Genomic DNA, 17,524 nt, shown 5'->3' with positions numbered 1-17,524 from the left:
AACAAGGGTGGTGAAATTCATCTATGTTTTAATGTAAAGTTTTGATATAAACCTAATACACAGAATATCAATTTTGCAACGTTTTGTTAAAATAACAATGTTCTCCTATCTAACGTGATGTCAAAAATATCGAGGGAATGTCCGGGTCCCCTGGGGCCTGTTCGTTTATGCGGGACAACCGGTTTGACCGTTTATAAATGTTACAATTTCGGGTATAAATCCTGGCGGACCTGCAAATGTGTATGCAGGCCTTGCAAGGCTTTCTCAAGGCTCGCCTGAAAGCAGCATCAGATTACTAGGTCCGACCTTATTAAATAAACGAACAACAGTGGTCAGATCGGTTTGACCGTTTAAACGAAAACGGCCCTGGTAAACCTGTAAATGTGCATGCAGGCCTACAGGCCTTGCAAGGGTTTGTCGAGGCTGGCCTGAAAGCAGCATCAAATAAGTAGGTCCGACCTTATTTAAAAGACGAACAGCTGTGGTCCGACCTGTTCAACCGTTTAAACGAAAGTAAGGTTATTCAATATTGATATCTACTTGCGGCCAGCTAAAGCCTTTTAATATTTTAAAATCATTTAATAATATTTGAAATTAATCATTAATGTTGAAAAAAATAAACAGATTAGAAGGTAAAGTGTTGTGTCCATTTAGTTAGTGCACGGAATTAGATACCGTGGTTAGTGCAGCTAGATTCTATCTAAGCTAAAACTCGACAAAATCTAAATTCTAATCAAGATAACAGGGATACGTTATCCTATGTCAATTTTTTAATAGATAAATAAATCAAAAGTGACTGCAAGAAAGGTATATTATGCATATGTTCTTCTTTAATAACTTTCATATGATATTGCCACTAAAATTCATATACTTAATTGTTTTCAATCGGCATACATAGGCAATACTTAATTTGGTTTAATATATGTTTGAACTGACCTATTTATAGCTAAGTTCACTCAATTTAATGCCGACTCTTATATATATAGTGCTTCCTCACTGAAATACCATGCCGAAGGCACCACAGACAGTACTCCATTCGGTTAAATTATAGTACTTGGGGACATAACACATTGGGCGAACGTTTAGTGAAGTATTACCAAGTAAGGAAACGAGATGGTCGTTGAGAAGCAGAAAGAAAATGTAAAGATCCCAAATGTTGCATTAGGGTAGTAGATTAAGGTTGTTTCTTGAATATCCCCTAAGTAGCAACAGACACAGATGAAAGCCCCCGATTCTACTGACAGGGCCCGACATTATAGTCAGCTCTTATACGAGATGTGGTGGGATACAGGAGGTTTATTATTATTTTCTCGAAACTGCGGGGCAATAGGCTATACGCACATGCACCATTATTTATCATTTAGTTCAAACAATGGATTTATCGTACATATGCTGCTTTAATTATCAGAACAGCAATTTGTCCAGGAAGGGTGATAACCTTCCGAAAAGTAGGGTTATATGTTGGAACTGCCGTACGATAGTAAATGTATAAGCTATGAATGCCATGCCCCGAATGTTGACACCATTTTCTACCATCCTTCACAGGTGTTTCTCCCACCCTTCACAGGTGTGTTTCCCGTTTTAGCCGGGAAAGATCAGCTTGTCACCCCCTATGGGGAGATAGCCTCGTGCCGATTAGCACGTGTTCAATTGTGACATTGTTAAAATGCGTCATCGGTACATTGTGACGTCATTAAAAGTGAATGACGATATGCATACACCACATGTGGTTTTGTTTACAAACATGTCAGACTACTGTCGGTGGAGCTGTGACTAAAATAATAAGGTGGGAGAAAAATTCATCATCCCCTACCGTGAGGGTGTGTTACAAAGAAATCTCCAACCCTCGGGGTGACTTTTTTGGTTGTCTTACCCTCGGCAGAGCCTCGGGTTAAACAACCAAAAAACATCACCCCTTGGGTTGGAGATTTCTCGGTCACACCCTCAAGGTCCCTGAAGATTCTATTAGTCTTCCGTTTTAGCCGGGAATCGAAAGAGGGGGAGATACTCTCATGCCGATTAGCACGTGTTTAATTGTGACGTCAATTAAATGTGTCACCGGTAATTGTGACGTCATCAAAAATGAATGACGATATTCATACCTCACATGTGTCTTTGTTTACAAACACGACAGACTACTGTCGGTGGAGTTGTGAGTGAAATAATAGGATGGGAGAAAACTTATCAGCCCTTAACATGATGGTGTGACAGAGAAATCTCCAACCCGAGGGTGATGTTTTTTGGTTGTTTAACCCGAGGCTCTGCCGATGGTTAGACAACCCAAAAACATCACCCCTCAAAGAAGGGGCAGATTATATTAGTCATTATGACGTCACATTTGTAACGTTGGATACCACTGACCCTCACTTTCCTAATCTGATGGAGAAAATATCCAAACTTAAGGTAAATACCTATTTATTGAATGTTCGCCATTTTATTTCCGCATATGTGGCTTAATTTAGATAAAGAAAGAGGTCGACGCTAATAATATTGTTCTCCTTGATGTCTGAATAAAACTAGTAACAAACTAGAAATTGTTGGCTAACAATTTGACGGGCTTTTCACTGTAAGGACTGATTTGGCTTTGTAGCTAATACGAGTTACTTCCCTTACACCAGTAGTAAAAGTCCTGGTATCTGTTAAAATTACATGTTCGAATTTGACCTCTATCAAATACCGGAAGTTGATCTTTAATGGTCATTTGTGTCAATAAACCTTGTAGCCCATCATTCTAGCATGCTACAGACCAAATATCAATACCCTGGGCATTTTCGTTTTTGAGACGGATTCTTTTGAAGATTTTAACATAATTGACACCAGTGATCTTGAACTTGGGTCACGGTAATTCATATGATCAAACTTGATAGTCCATTGCTTGAGCATGAATATTCAATAAATATTATGAACTTGGGTCACTTGGTTATTGAGAAAAAGTTTTTTGATTTTTTTTCACAAAATTACACTTTTAAACTTTGACCCCTACCGAAAATCGGAAGTTGAAATTTTTTGTTAAAACAGTATGAACAAAAAAGTTTGCCCTTGGCTATATCTATATGATATCCAAAGATCAACCTCGTGTTTGATATCTTTAACGAAATATATTGGTATCGGCTGTTAACCAATCAGAGTTCGTGGCGGCCATCTTGGAATATTAATTGCTCCAAAAAGTAACATAAGTTCGTAAGGGCACCTAGAGGAAAACATGTACCAATTGTGGTTAATATTGCAATGGCAGAATTGGAGAAGAAGATCGTTTGTAAAAATAGTTTCGGATTTTCATAAAAGACCAAAGATAATAATGAACACGCCATAGGACGTTAATGGTAAATGTTACAGAAAAACTAAAGACATTAAATTCATCGGAATGGAATTCTGCATTGATTTGTAAAAGATTTTTTCCAAAAAAAAAATGAAAAAAAATTGTGACTTTTGACCGAACAGCCAGGTTTTTTATTTGACCTTTTTTGAGATAAAGCACTGACAAAAATGTTAGCCCTGCAAATTATCTACATATAATTCTGAATAAGAAACATAGCAAAAACAATAGGTCTTTTCACCAGTTTGTGAAAAGCCCTAATTAGTGTGAGATCAGCCAATAATTATCTACAAAATCTTTTGAGTTTTCAGGCTTTAAGGCCAAAAGAAGGAAGAAGAAAAATCCGGTTGGGAGCAATGAGCTACAAATCCGTATACTTCAGAATTGAAGTGTTATGGTGTATGGAGGAATATGTACCGAGAGAAAGAGAGAGGGTTATAATTCGATTTTTTTTTAAATTTTGTCATAGAATCGACGGTAATGTCAAATCTTAATTTTCAAATTAGCGCTTCGTTTTATTTTTCACTATAAAAACCAACTGAAATCAATGTTAAACTTAATTATAATACATCGGAAAATTGAATAAGAACAACCGGAAGGTTTTTTTAAGAAACGGAACTCACTAGATAAGGATACAAGCGTATATGCATGCAGCATCAGACGTACCTTGTTTGAAGTCATCTAATGATATTGATTTTCCGGAGGTGTTCACACCTTTCCTGCCAATTTTCACGGCATCTCCTTTAACAACGGATTAATCCATGATTTTCTTTTTATCTGCTAATTCCCAAGAGAACCAACAGTTTGCCGTTTTTTAATATCTCGACCAAACCCAACTGTCTACTTAAAATACCTAATATTATTTTCATAACGGTGTTTGATCTGGGAAACAACAAACGAGTCGGCGAATTGAGGGAGAAAATCGTTATGCAGAATTGAGAATAGGATGTTCTTTACAACTTGGTGGTTCAATAGCTGGCGTGGAGCAATAGCAGAGAGCATGTCCATAGACTAGCAGAGAGCATGTCCATAGACTAGCAGAGAGCATGTCCATAGACTAGCAGAGAGCATGTCCATAGACTGCATTTGGAAATCAAATTAGTGAAGCTCGTTATTTGGTGTCGGAATGTTCGGCAAATTAGTGCGTGTTGTGTTGGTCATTGTGGCCTGGGTATACATCACGTTTGGTGAGTACAGTACGTGTCGGGATGGTCATTGTGGCCTGGGTATACATCACGTTTGGTGAGTACAGTACGTGTCGGGGTGGTCATGGTGGCCTGGGTATACATCACGTTTGGTGAGTACAGTACGTGTCGGGGTGGTCATTGTGGCCTGGGTATACATCACGTTTGGTGAGTACAGTACGTGTCGGGGTGGTCATTGTGGCCTGGGTATACATCACGTTTGGTGAGTACAGTACGTGTCGGGGTGGTCATTGTGGCCTGGGTATACATCACGTTTGGTGAGTACAGTACGTGTCGGGGTGGTCATTGTGGCCTGGGTATACATCACGTTTGGTGAGTACAGTACGTGTCGGGGTGGTCATTGTGGCCTGGGTATACATCACGTTTGGTGAGTACAGTACGTGTCGGGGTGGTCATTGTGGCCTGGGTATACATCACGTTTGGTGAGTACAGTACGTGTCGGGGTGGTCATTGTGGCCTGGGTATACATCACGTTTGGTGAGTACAGTACGTGTCGGGGTGGTCATTGTGGCCTGGGTATACATCACGTTTGGTGAGTACAGTACGTGTCGGGGTGGTCATTGTGGCCTGGGTATACATCACGTTTGGTGAGTACAGTACGTGTCGGGGTGGTCATTGTGGCCTGGGTATACATCACGTTTGGTGAGTACAGTACGTGTCGGGGTGGTCATTGTGGCCTGGGTATACATCACGTTTGGTGAGTACAGTACGTGTCGGGGTGGTCATTGTGGCCTGGGTATACATCACGTTTGGTGAGTACAGTACGTGTCGGGGTGGTCATTGTGGCCTGGGTATACATCACGTTTGGTGAGTACAGTACGTGTCGGGGTGGTCATTGTGGCCTGGGTATACATCACGTTTGGTGAGTACAGTACGTGTCGGGGTGGTCATTGTGGCCTGGGTATACATCACGTTTGGTGAGTACAGTACGTGTCGGGGTGGTCATTGTGGCCTGGGTATACATCACGTTTGGTGAGTACAGTACGTGTCGGGGTGGTCATTGTGGCCTGGGTATACATCACGTTTGGTGAGTACAGTACGTGTCGGGGTGGTCATTGTGGCCTGGGTATACATCACGTTTGGTGAGTACAGTACGTGTCGGGGTGGTCATTGTGGCCTGGGTATACATCACGTTTGGTGAGTACAGTACGTGTCGGGGTGGTCATTGTGGCCTGGGTATACATCACGTTTGGTGAGTACAGTACGTGTCGGGGTGGTCATTGTGGCCTGGGTATACATCACGTTTGGTGAGTACAGTACGTGTCGGGGTGGTCATTGTGGCCTGGGTATACATCACGTTTGGTGAGTACAGTACGTGTCGGGGTGGTCATTGTGGCCTGGGTATACATCACGTTTGGTGAGTACAGTACGTGTCGGGGTGGTCATTGTGGCCTGGGTATACATCACGTTTGGTGAGTACAGTACGTGTCGGGGTGGTCATTGTGGCCTGGGTATACATCACGTTTGGTGAGTACAGTACGTGTCGGGGTGGTCATTGTGTCCTGGGTATACATCACGTTTGGTGAGTATAGTTCGTGTCGGGGTGGTCATGGTGGCCTGGGTATACATCTCGTTTGGTGAGTACAGTACGTGCCGGGGTGGTGATTGTGGCCTGGGCATACATCACGTTTGGTGAGTACAGTACGTGTTGGGGTGGTCATTGTGTCCTGGGTATACATCACGTTTGGTGAGTATAGTTCGTGTCGGGGTGGTCATTGTGGCCTGGGGATACATCACGTTTGGTGAGTACAGTACGTGTTGGGTGGTCATTGTGGCCTGGGTATACATCCCGTTTGGTGAGTACAGTACGTGTCGGGTTGGTCATTGTGTCCTGGGTATACATCGCGTTTGGTGAGTACAGTACGTGTCGGGGGGGCATTGTGGCCTGGGTATACATCACGTTTGGTGAGTACAGTACGTGTCGGGATGGTCATAAACTCTTAGTCATGCCAGGATTGATGAATAACAAAATCGTTTAATTAACGGGAAAATATCATTTCTAAATTCTACTCAATTGATAACGGTAAAAACAGCTTAATTCTGCAAAATTATTACCGATTTAACTGCTTCATTCAACCCCATTGGTATATTTTAGAATTCAGATTTTCCTTGTTCAATAAATTTAAACATTTTAATTTATCAAAAATGATAAACAGCACAAAAATTCTCTAAGGCGACTGAAAAATGCGGCCATAATAGTTGGTTTTAATAGACAGGGTATATGGGAACTATTCACAGGTGGTAACTATAGGCAGTTTATCCCTATGTAATATGTTGACAGTAGTTCATAGACAATAAATCTTTGTACACAGGTAAACCTGCTAAGGTCTATATGGTTTATATGGAGTTAGTTAGATAGGGTATTGGGAAATATAATAATATAAAAGAGTATGCAGGTGATTGCATTACAGTTTTAATTGACAGATATTATATATAAACAAGTGGACAGTTGAGTGTTAAGGCTGGTTTCAATGTACAATTATATTTTCTGTGTATATCGCAGAGCGGGTGGGCGATATTTTAAACTTGGGCTTTCCGAGGGGCTACGATGTCGTGTGTCGAAGCCACGCCTGATACCTGCTTGATCTAAGCATATTTCTTAAGAAGAAATACCTCCTAAAAGTGATTGTTTGTGATTAGAAGGTAATCTCGTTACAGCTATTGGTGACATTCCGCAAACGACCTCCACGGTGTTCACCTTCATCAGTACACCTGTTTCTTGGAATGACGCCGCGACCGTCTGTGAAGCTAATGGCGGGAAACTCGCAAATGTGGAAAGCGAGGTAAAAGAAGCGTCTATGGTCAGCGCAGTTAAACATTTGGTCAGTCGAAATCTTCTGTAAGTAACCTATTTTGTTGGTACTATTTTATTGTACTGTGAGAAGATGCATGCAGCACAAAAAAAAGTGTTTATATGTGACGTTTCGATGAAAAACGTCACCTATGAACACTTTTTGGTTGTGCTACATGAATCTTTTCACAATCCATACCCACATGAAGAAAATAATTAGAAATTATTCTGTTGAGCATCCTCTCTGTCAAAAACTAATTGTTCAACAATTTTCATACAAACGGACATTTTCTGTGCTATCTAAACATGAAGAATATCTGTGTAATCTTATAGACTCCATTTTCTTTCTTAAAATATAAATCATTTTCTATAGTTAAGGACGAAAAAACGTCCTTTTCCAACAAACGGACAGATCGAAAAAGATAAACCGTGTAATTTAGTAAGATTAGTATTTAAACAAAATTTTATTTAATTACACACTATGATAATAGTTTGGACAATAGGTTAATTATAAGATGTGTATGACGGTCGATTTACTCTCTGTGTTTTATTATAAAGTTAGTAATTGTGCGACCATAGTGAACACATGATGGTCATCTTGTATTCGGCGGGCTAGCAAATAAACGTTTGGCGTAACAAAATTTATGGCACGCTACTGTTTAGTTATAACATTAATCTTTAAACAAAAACTAAAAGATACCAGACCAAGAATGAAGTGTGCTGTCAAAACTATTTCACCGATGAGTTAAAACCAACCTAGCAACCCTGATTCTAGGACCCTGTACCCCGTACCCTGTACCCCGTAAACTGTATTTTCACAGCACAATACATTCGATACGACATGTATCTTGATACACATATCTGACTTTAAAGTTAGTTTCACAATACATGTAGCTTTACGATGTAAATAGTACATGTAAATACAGTTCAAATAAAACAAAACGGGGTACAGGGTACGGGGTACAGGGTACAGGGTACGGGGTACAGGGTAAAGCGTAGACTGAAACAATTCATTGAATCGTTCAAGACTTTGTTGTGTATTGTAGCAAATCTTTTTGTTTGTCTGCATAGGGAAATACCTTCACAATTCGGGTATTATCAATCAATTCTTAATAAATTCGATTTGCGAGTTCACTTATTCTTTTTTTTATACGCCAGTAATAATGTTATCCGTTGTGCAGTGATACAAAATACGTACAACAGCTCGAACACAGATATATTTAAACTGTAATTACTATTGACATCGTAAAGTTTTCATTACATCTCTGTAAAATATCTGAACACATGTATTGTGAAACTTACTTTAAAACAGACATGTGTATCGAGATACACATCGTATTGAATGTATTGTGCTGTGAAAGTACAGGGAACGGGGTACAGGGTACATGGTACGGGGTACTGGGTACGGGGTACGGGGTACGGGGTACGGGGTACATGGTACATGGTACATGGGACGGGGTACAGGGTACAGGGTACGGGGTACAGGGTACGGGGTACGGGGTACAGGGTACGGGGTACAGGGTACAGGGTACGGGGTACAGGGTACAGGGTACGGGGTACAGGGTACATGGTACGGGGTGCATGGTACAGGGTACAGGGTACGGGGTACAGGGTACATTCATACACACGCCAGTACCATTTTTCACCCTCATTCACCCATACAAGACTTATCAATATAATGGTATATTACATAATTTGTATACAATAAACTGATGTACAACATGTATCTTAACATGACCTGTTCTATTGATGACCTCTTAATAAATCTGCTCTACGTTTAAACGTTAGTGATAAATACTTTCCTAAATTATTAGTTCCTTTGTGTTTTCGATTTTGAGTAATTGAACAAATTTATACATACTATGCCTTTTGAAATAATATTTCTTTATGTATTTAGACCGGAGGTCTGAATAGCGATTACATTTAATTATAAAATGTGGACAGTCAGAAGTTTTGGATTTGTTCATTTGGCATGTGACACCAGGAAACAGTAAATTGGGGCGATCCCAACACAACGGGGTTGTTTGTGGTTTACGTCCTATTAACAACTATGGTCATTTAAGGAAGTGCCCGGTTTCGGCTCTGGCGATATATGTTTTGAAATCAATTCTTTGCTTTGCACAAGACTTTCAATGACTACCTGCATACCAGAGTACGCGGGAATTGATACTAATGTGGAATGGTTGACTGCCTTTATCCGCCATTAGAACAGGATCAGTGTCATGTTCTGTGACAGCAACATCCGACAAATATCTCCCTAAGTCGCTGATATGCCACTTTAAGTTAAAAAAAATGACAAATTAAGTCCAGAAATCGAAGTCTCGGAATGCTATACACTAATCGATAGGGATTACTAACGTACCGTGTTATGATGATATTAGACGTCAAGTGAGGTATCCCTATCATCACTGTCAATACGTTAGCTTTAACAATTTTGGGGTAAAACTATTGAAATAATCGATGTATCAGGTAGTTTTGTCTAAACACAGGATTAAGAAATGATGGTAGGTCTTCAGTTTAAATGTGTTAAGTAAAATGTTAGGGATGTAATTGTCTCGTAATCGAACACCTCGAAAAACAGCAAATTATCCACTGAAGTGAGAAGCTGTCTACACATACAGTGTAGTGATAAGCTGTCTACACATACAGTGTGGTGATAAGCTGTCTACACATACAGTGTGGTGATAAGCTGTCTACACGTACAGTGTATTGATAAGCTGTCTACACATACAGTGTAGTGAGAAGCAGTCTACACATACAGTGTAGTGAGAAGCCGTCTACACATACAGTGTAGTGATAAGCTGTCTACACATACAGTGTAGTGATAAGCTGTCTACACATACAGTGTGGTGATAAGCTGTCTACACATACAGTGTGGTGATAAGCTGTCTACACGTACAGTGTAGTGATAAGCTGTCTACACATACAATGTATTGAGAAGCTGTCTACACATACAGTGTAGTGAGAAGCCGTCTACACATACAGTGTATTGATAAGCTGTCTACACATACAGTGTAGTGATAAGCTGTCTACACGTACAGTGTAGTGATAAGCTGTCTACACATACAGTGTAGTGAGAAGCTGTCTACACATACAGTGCAGTGATAGGCTGCCTACACATACAGTGTAGTGAGAAGCTGTCTACACATACAGTGTAGTGAGAAGCTGTCTACACATACAGTGTAGTGAGAAGCTGTCTACACATACAGTGTAGTGATAAGCTGTCTACACATACAGTGTGGTGAAAAGCTGTCTACCCATACAGTGTAGTGAGAAGCTGTCTACACATACAGTGTAGTGAGTAGCTGTCTACACATACAGTGTAGTGAGAAGCTGTCTTCACATACAGTGTAGTGAGAAGCTGTCTACACATACAGTGTAGTGAGTAGCTGTCTACACATACAGTGTGGTGAGAAGCTGTCTACACATACAGTGCATTACTTCGTCGAGTTGGTGCTCAGTACTTTTGAATCAACTGAAACTGTAATCAATGTCACAGATCAAAGCGGCAACGCAAAGAGTATCATTTTCTGTCCTTTTAATGGTGTCCTTACAGCGGTTCCAGCCATTTGTGGATAGGACTCCACCAGGATGGTAACACCAGTGATTACGTGTGGAGCGACTGTTCCAATATCACGGGATGGCAATCATGGAACGAGACCTTGGACAAAGACACGACTGACCACTCCTGTGTTTCTCTGGATGCTGATGTACGCTGGCATCCATCCAACTGTTCTAAACGGCTGCCAGCTTTATGTGAATCGTATCGACCATGTAAGTCAATATGTCATGTTGTTCACCTCGAAGGGTCCCAGCATATTGAGTATATTTGTACATAGAGCCAAAAGAAGGCGCTGTGTCGCGTACCTGAATGAGGCTATCACTACCTCCTTTGACCTTCCATTAAGATGCAGAAATACAAGTTCCCCTAACAGACCTACGTCACGTTTCATGATGGACTTAAATTAACAGATACTGTGACTTGGGTCATTGCAGACTCTTCTGACCTTCAGTCTCCGATGCAAAATATGTCGCTGCTTAACCTCACACTTGGTATGTGGGTGCTATAATGTGGTGCGTGGCAAATTGGAACATCGTGACCTCTATTTAAAGCCTTTAACCACAGGTACCGAAATAAAGTTTTCGGGGCCGACTCTCACCCAAATGTCCATCATGTTAAGAAATTATACTTTGTATAAATGTACATCATGATCAAGCGGTGAACTAAAATAGCATTCCCTCAACATCCATTCAGCGTTATATCCGAACTTGTTTTGACCACAAACTGAATTGAAAACTAATATTGAGACTTTCAAAAATGTCTATTTCCTTTGTCAAGCAAAGAGTACACACTGACTCTAGGCCGCTGAAAAGAACTCACTAAGCCACATTGTACTGAGTCAGGAAGTCAGCTGTCAGAATTATATCGAGACAATTCGTCCAAATAGCACTCATTTACACATTCCGCCTCTTGGTGGATGTTAAAATCGGGTGATAAAGATGAATCAGCCGGTGGCCCTCGCACCTTTGTCCATGGATTCCCATTCCCTCATTATACAGATGGCTTCTTTGATGTTTCCAGTTGTCCTCCTTTTGTTCCAGTCTATGATGGTTGAGATGTTAGCAATGTCTGTAATGGTTAATTTGTTAATGGTTAATTTGTTATACCGTTTCTCCAATGTTTTTCTTGTAAATCTAGCGTAGACTTCAGCTGTTTCATTGCTTCAACGTCTTTCTGAGGGTATTCACGAAACTACTATTAGGTTCGAGCATGGATTTTGTGCTTACACTTATTTTTTTGTTCTGGTTATGAATTAAAAAATAATAATAATCGTATGTTGTCAATGATTTGGGATGGGGAGGGGGAGGGGGGGGGGTGGAGAAACTTAAACCCAAATACTGTTTTCAATGTTTACATTCGACTTTACTTTTTGATCGTTTTTGTTCTTTATATATTTATATAAGGCTTGTGCCGAATCTCCGGCTAGTGTCACTGATGAATGTAAGGTTGAAGCTGTTACATGGTATTTGGTAAACCACCCATGTCATTTGGAAATTTGTCTTTCTTATGAACTAAGTTTGTTCTGCCTCTGTCTGCTGGAGTTTTGAAACTGTGATGTCTGTGGCCGCTACAAACTCTTCCACTGGCCAGTATTTAGGTTTGATGGTATTATTGAGACCCTTGCCAAGTACGTTGGTCTGGTCATCTGTCCTTGCTGATATGAATCACCCATTTCCTGATCTGAGTGCCAGACAGATCATAGTTATCTTTTTAATCTTTCCTTCTTTTCTTCAACGTGTTATCAATTGTTGCGGTTGTTATTCTTTATATTTCGTGTATTCAGATGTGAATTAGACCTGGCATGATAAGCGGTGTCTTTGTCAGAAAGGATGAGTAGTTTGTTTATAATACTGTTACATCTAGTCAAACAATCAATGGTGTTGCTATCAGTTCTTACCCTTCTCCTGTTAACTGTTTTCCTGCTCTGTATATGGTGGTACGAGCCCTAAGTGCGTTGATAGGGCAGTGCAGTTGCAGTAAGAACACATTTTCATTTTGTATTTCTTACAATTTGATGATTCTCATAACGAGCAAATGTCTTATTATTGATTCGTTTGGACTGAGGAATGTCCATATTTGGAATGAGATTCATCAGTTTTGTATGAATAACCTATGCGAAGTTCGTTTGACTGCCTGTAGTATAAGAGTGGTATTTGGGCAATATTTCTCTATATTATTCTGAGAGCTGAGTTGGCTGACTTGGCGCATTGTGGCTCAGTGAGTTGTTTAAGCGGTTTTAGAATGAAGACTCATTCTGTCGATCCGGTGTTGTTTTATATAAAATCATAAGGAGGTATCCATGAGTTCCCAAATTCGACTTGTATCGAGTTTAACTTTGCTGTTAATATCAGGGGCGGGTCCAGGTGAGGGCGTAATGGGCGTAACCCCCCTTTTCAAAAAAATAAATAAATAAATAAATATCGTAATCTGCTAATATTGTATTGAATATGGCAATTTATCATATTCATTAATTAAACACATACTCTGATAAACAAATGTCAAACCATGACACTTTAACTATAAAATAGACATGCTCCAAGTCAGGAACCGTTACATTAGTGCATTTCACAATTATTTTATGTTTTTTAGCAAAAAAAAGTCCCAATTTTTTTTCGCCGCGTTCCGCTCGGCGACAGATTTTATTCTACGCCCCCTCTTTCAAACTTCCTAGAAACGCCCCTGAATATTTCAATTCAAATGTATTTCTTGATTCGTTTATTCACGATGTTCTACTCCATGTACAGGTGGATGTGAGATGGGTGAGGAGCCGAGCCGATGTGTTGACTTTAGTAAGACCCAGAGCACCTTGGTGACTACCACGAGTCTTGGCAAGTGTCAGACCAAGTGTATGTATCACGTGACCGGGGACGAAGAATGCTGGGCCGTCACATTTTACCAACAAAATGGCTCGTGCTACCTCCACGAGCGCATGTCGTACGCGAGTACATGTATGCCGGAACTGTTATTCTACACAAAGAACTGCTTTACGTGTAAGACTCAATAATAAAAAGATACATTTTTAGCAACACGTCTTTAGCGCTTTCATCTCATCAAGGAGATTCTTCAGACTATAATCATTTATATATACATGTAATTTGGATTTATTGAAGAAAAAAAATAAAACATCGCAGTCTTTAATTGCTCATTGTTTTAACTCATATTTATGTTCTAGCAAGACTCTTTGCAAACGACAAAACACATAATTAATTGGTGTTATACATGTACGCATGTTATTCGACCCTAATATTTGCAAATTTATCTTTGTAGATTGTCAAAATGGAGATGCATAATTAAGGTTTACGAAAAATAAATATATCAGTTGTAAGTTTATTTTTCAGTAACGTTCCCTGGTGCCGAATTTGTGAATCCAGTATCTGTTCCTGACGCCTCCTCTTTGCCCAAGAACAAATGTTCACGAGACGCGAGCTTTGACGTCACGTCTGCCCCCTGTCTATACGGCTACGATACTTCAACCGCACCGGGTTTGAGTGTTACTGTGAAGACCACGCACGTGTTGACCTCTACCGCTACTCCATCACCGGAACACTGTGTGTGTTACAAAGAACAGAACACTACACTGGAGGAACGTCTCGAGTGGCTCAAAGCGGAGACCCGGGTGGACAAGCGTACCACGTCCCAACACAAGCGACGGAAGAGCAGCGCCACCGACTACAGACTCAGTGCCCGTGGCATTGGGGCCGCCGGCCTCGTCATTCTCATTATTGTCATCGGTGGAATCGTCCTTCTTGACTTCGGCAGGCTCCGACTTGACTTCAGTAGGGGCAGTAAAAACGTAGCTTTCTGTGTGTCGAAAACCAAGCGCTACATCGAGTCTCGACAGAAGGAGTCAGTACCACAATAAGAGACGTCTCTTTGACACTGGCCCCAGTTTCATCACGTTCATTTACTATTTTGTAGCAAAATATAATTCGAGTTAAGGTTATGAATTCATTTTTCTAAACTTATTTTTATTTTTAAAGTAAGGAACGTTCTTTTAACTCGGGTCCAGCGACGATATTGACGGAACATCACTTTCAAATGTCTGAGCTACTTGATGCAAAGCTGTTCACTCTGTCATTTGAAGTAAACTGCCAAGCGTGATATTGATAATAAAATGGCGTCATAACTAAAGCATGTGTTGTTTATTTGCATTCCTAGTACTTTTATTGATTTCACAGTATGTACATGCAACATGACAGTAAATGTTCAACTTAGTGAGCGTAACCCCTGGGTATCGCTGATGGTAAAAACCAGAATGCCGTGAATGTTTACAGGTGAAAGAGGACGAGCTATTGCTCTAATTTTGCAAGGTGAATCCCAACGTCGCGTCGCCAAGCAGTTTCGTGTTCATGTATCAACTATTGTCAGTTAAGTTAGTGGTCTTACCGTTCCAGAAGTGGACGTCAAGATAGAGTCCCCGGGACTATTTTCAAATGGCGAACAACGTCATCGGTAATCATGGGTGCCGACTGCGCATGAGAACGGTCAGAAATCGGTTGTGTGAGTTCATCGTAAAGCTATGATCAGGGGCGGATCCAGGATTTCCTAAAAGGGGGGCCGAGAATTTTTTCTCAATCAATAGTAAATGGTGTGCTGCCGATCGCAGCACCCCGAGCGAGTAGCGCGAGGAGGGGGATGGTACAGGAGGGGATTTTTTTTTGTGTTTTCTACAACGTCTCAGAAGCGATTTCCCGTGTTCTGACTGAGGATTGTTTTTATGTTTAATTAACAAGAAGAAGAAAAAAAAAATTAAGTATGGCCCAAAGACATTTTTTTGTGTACTGGAAAGAAAATTAAAGTTTCGGTTTAAATTCTCTATCAACAGCGTGTTTTAGAAGTCAGATGGTATTATTATAGGGGCAACCTGGTGATGACAAATGTATGAATCCACAGGGGACTTGTTCATTATTACCTAATTTGGCGTCCCGCCCGCAAAGGGGATACGAGAGGTCCACCGTCAAAAAACAGGGACGCACAATATCTAGTCTTCAGACATTGTACCTACAGTACAGTACTTCATGTAATAGTTTGTCGTACAAAAGAACAAATAACACCATAACATCGTTGCTGTTTAATTAATGAGTTACTCATGGCATCACTAAGTTGCTAAACAAACGGATAAGTTCAAATAAGTGCGACACCCAAGACCACTAGCTATATAGTCTCGCGTTTTATAATTGTTGACTAATTCACTAGTGTAGACAATGATATATCTGAAATGTCCACGCTGATTAACTCATGTAAGGGCGTGCATATTACCAACAGTGGTACATTTGCTAAGCTATCTGGTCAAAATGGTACAACTTAGGAGGCACATACGCGTCACCTTTAAATTTAATTTAAATTATCATACTTGTAAGTACAGCATACCATCTCATTCTGGTACGTACAGCTTATTACTACGTACACAATAGTATGCTGTATGAAGATACTTTCTTGTACGTACACGATGGTAAGCTATAAGTACCACAATGAGATATTATGTTGTACATACAAGATAGTTAAACAGTTCCAACAGTATATATAATACCAAAAATTATTGAATAGATATGTTTAGTCGATTATACATAATATTGTCAGCCGAAAAAAACTTCATAGTTCTTGTATAATGAAATGATTAATATCGCCCGAGCGGTTAGGAAGGTTACAATAAAAAGTATTAATTTTCAGATCATCTATAACGAGCGGTCAATAATATAATTATGCAACTTATGCTAGTATATATTTCCGCCGAGCGTTGCAAGTTGCAACTTGGTGGTAAAATAAAAATAAAACACTTTAGGGTCAAGATACAAAGTAGACGAGCGTAGCGATGCCAACAAATATTGTTTTAATACAGAAAATATAGTAAAAAATATCGGATAACGGAAACCCACAATATTTGCTAGGATGCCGTATGGAATGTGTGGGGCGTAGCACCAGATTTTTTTTATAAAAGCTCCGTGCATTATTTGATGCATTTTAAAATGTTAATATGTTCCCATTCCCGGCCGATCAGACCATTTCGGGACGGCCCGGAAAAGGTCAGTCAGGCGCCAAAAGGGGGGGCCGGGGCCGGGGCCGGGGCNCGGGGCCGGGTGTGCCCCCCCCCCCCTAAATCCGCGCCTGATGATGTCCTTACGGTGGGCCACAACATAATCATGGGCAATGTCAACGCCGTCTGCAATGGTGTCGTGCACACGCTCCAAATGTGTATCGCTTGGATTAATGTCGGGCAACACGTTGCATGAGTGTATCGTGATTTTCTAGCTCAAAAAAATATCCAAGTATGCTACTTGAATCGTGGGATGAACTGGACAGGCAGCTCAGAAAACACGCCAACAACCCAAACGAAGTCGCCCACCTGATACCCAGTTCAAAGAATTAACAGGCTGATTGGTTCTGTGGTGAAGCGGGTACGTGCGCGTGGTATTTAATAGACAGTGTGGTAGGGGATGTGTGACACTATTGCGACGTCAATCCTGACAGCGCCGCTTGTGTTACAACATCGCTTGTGACCCTGATGCAATCTATCTTCAATAATCTTTGTATTTTTCTGACAGTATAAATCTTAAAAGTCGGAGGTAATACGGAGGATAACTCATATACCGAATACAAATGGACACTATTGTCCTAATGTCCTAGGCTGAGACATATTTCACACTGTACAT

General features: G+C 40.6%; 1 protein-coding gene across 1 annotated transcript; it reads left to right on the top strand.

Annotated features, from left to right (window-relative positions):
- Window positions 1-4,380: 4,380 nt before the first annotated feature.
- On the top strand, window positions 4,381-15,005 carry LOC110459583. The gene is made up of 5 exons (XM_021511912.1): window positions 4,381-4,503; window positions 7,180-7,360; window positions 10,869-11,086; window positions 13,619-13,864; window positions 14,213-15,005. Exons 1-5 carry the CDS (start codon window positions 4,443-4,445, stop codon window positions 14,734-14,736), a joined length of 1,230 nt encoding a protein of 409 aa, XP_021367587.1. The 5' UTR covers window positions 4,381-4,442; the 3' UTR covers window positions 14,737-15,005.
- The last annotated feature ends 2,519 nt before the right edge of the window (window positions 15,006-17,524 follow it).

This window comes from Mizuhopecten yessoensis, unplaced genomic scaffold (genome assembly GCF_002113885.1).
Source record: "Mizuhopecten yessoensis strain PY_sf001 unplaced genomic scaffold, ASM211388v2 scaffold10131, whole genome shotgun sequence".
Lineage (NCBI taxonomy): Eukaryota > Metazoa > Mollusca > Bivalvia > Pectinida > Pectinidae > Mizuhopecten > Mizuhopecten yessoensis.
Note: the sequence above shows the minus strand (reverse complement) of the source record. Positions and strands in the feature narration are given on the sequence as shown.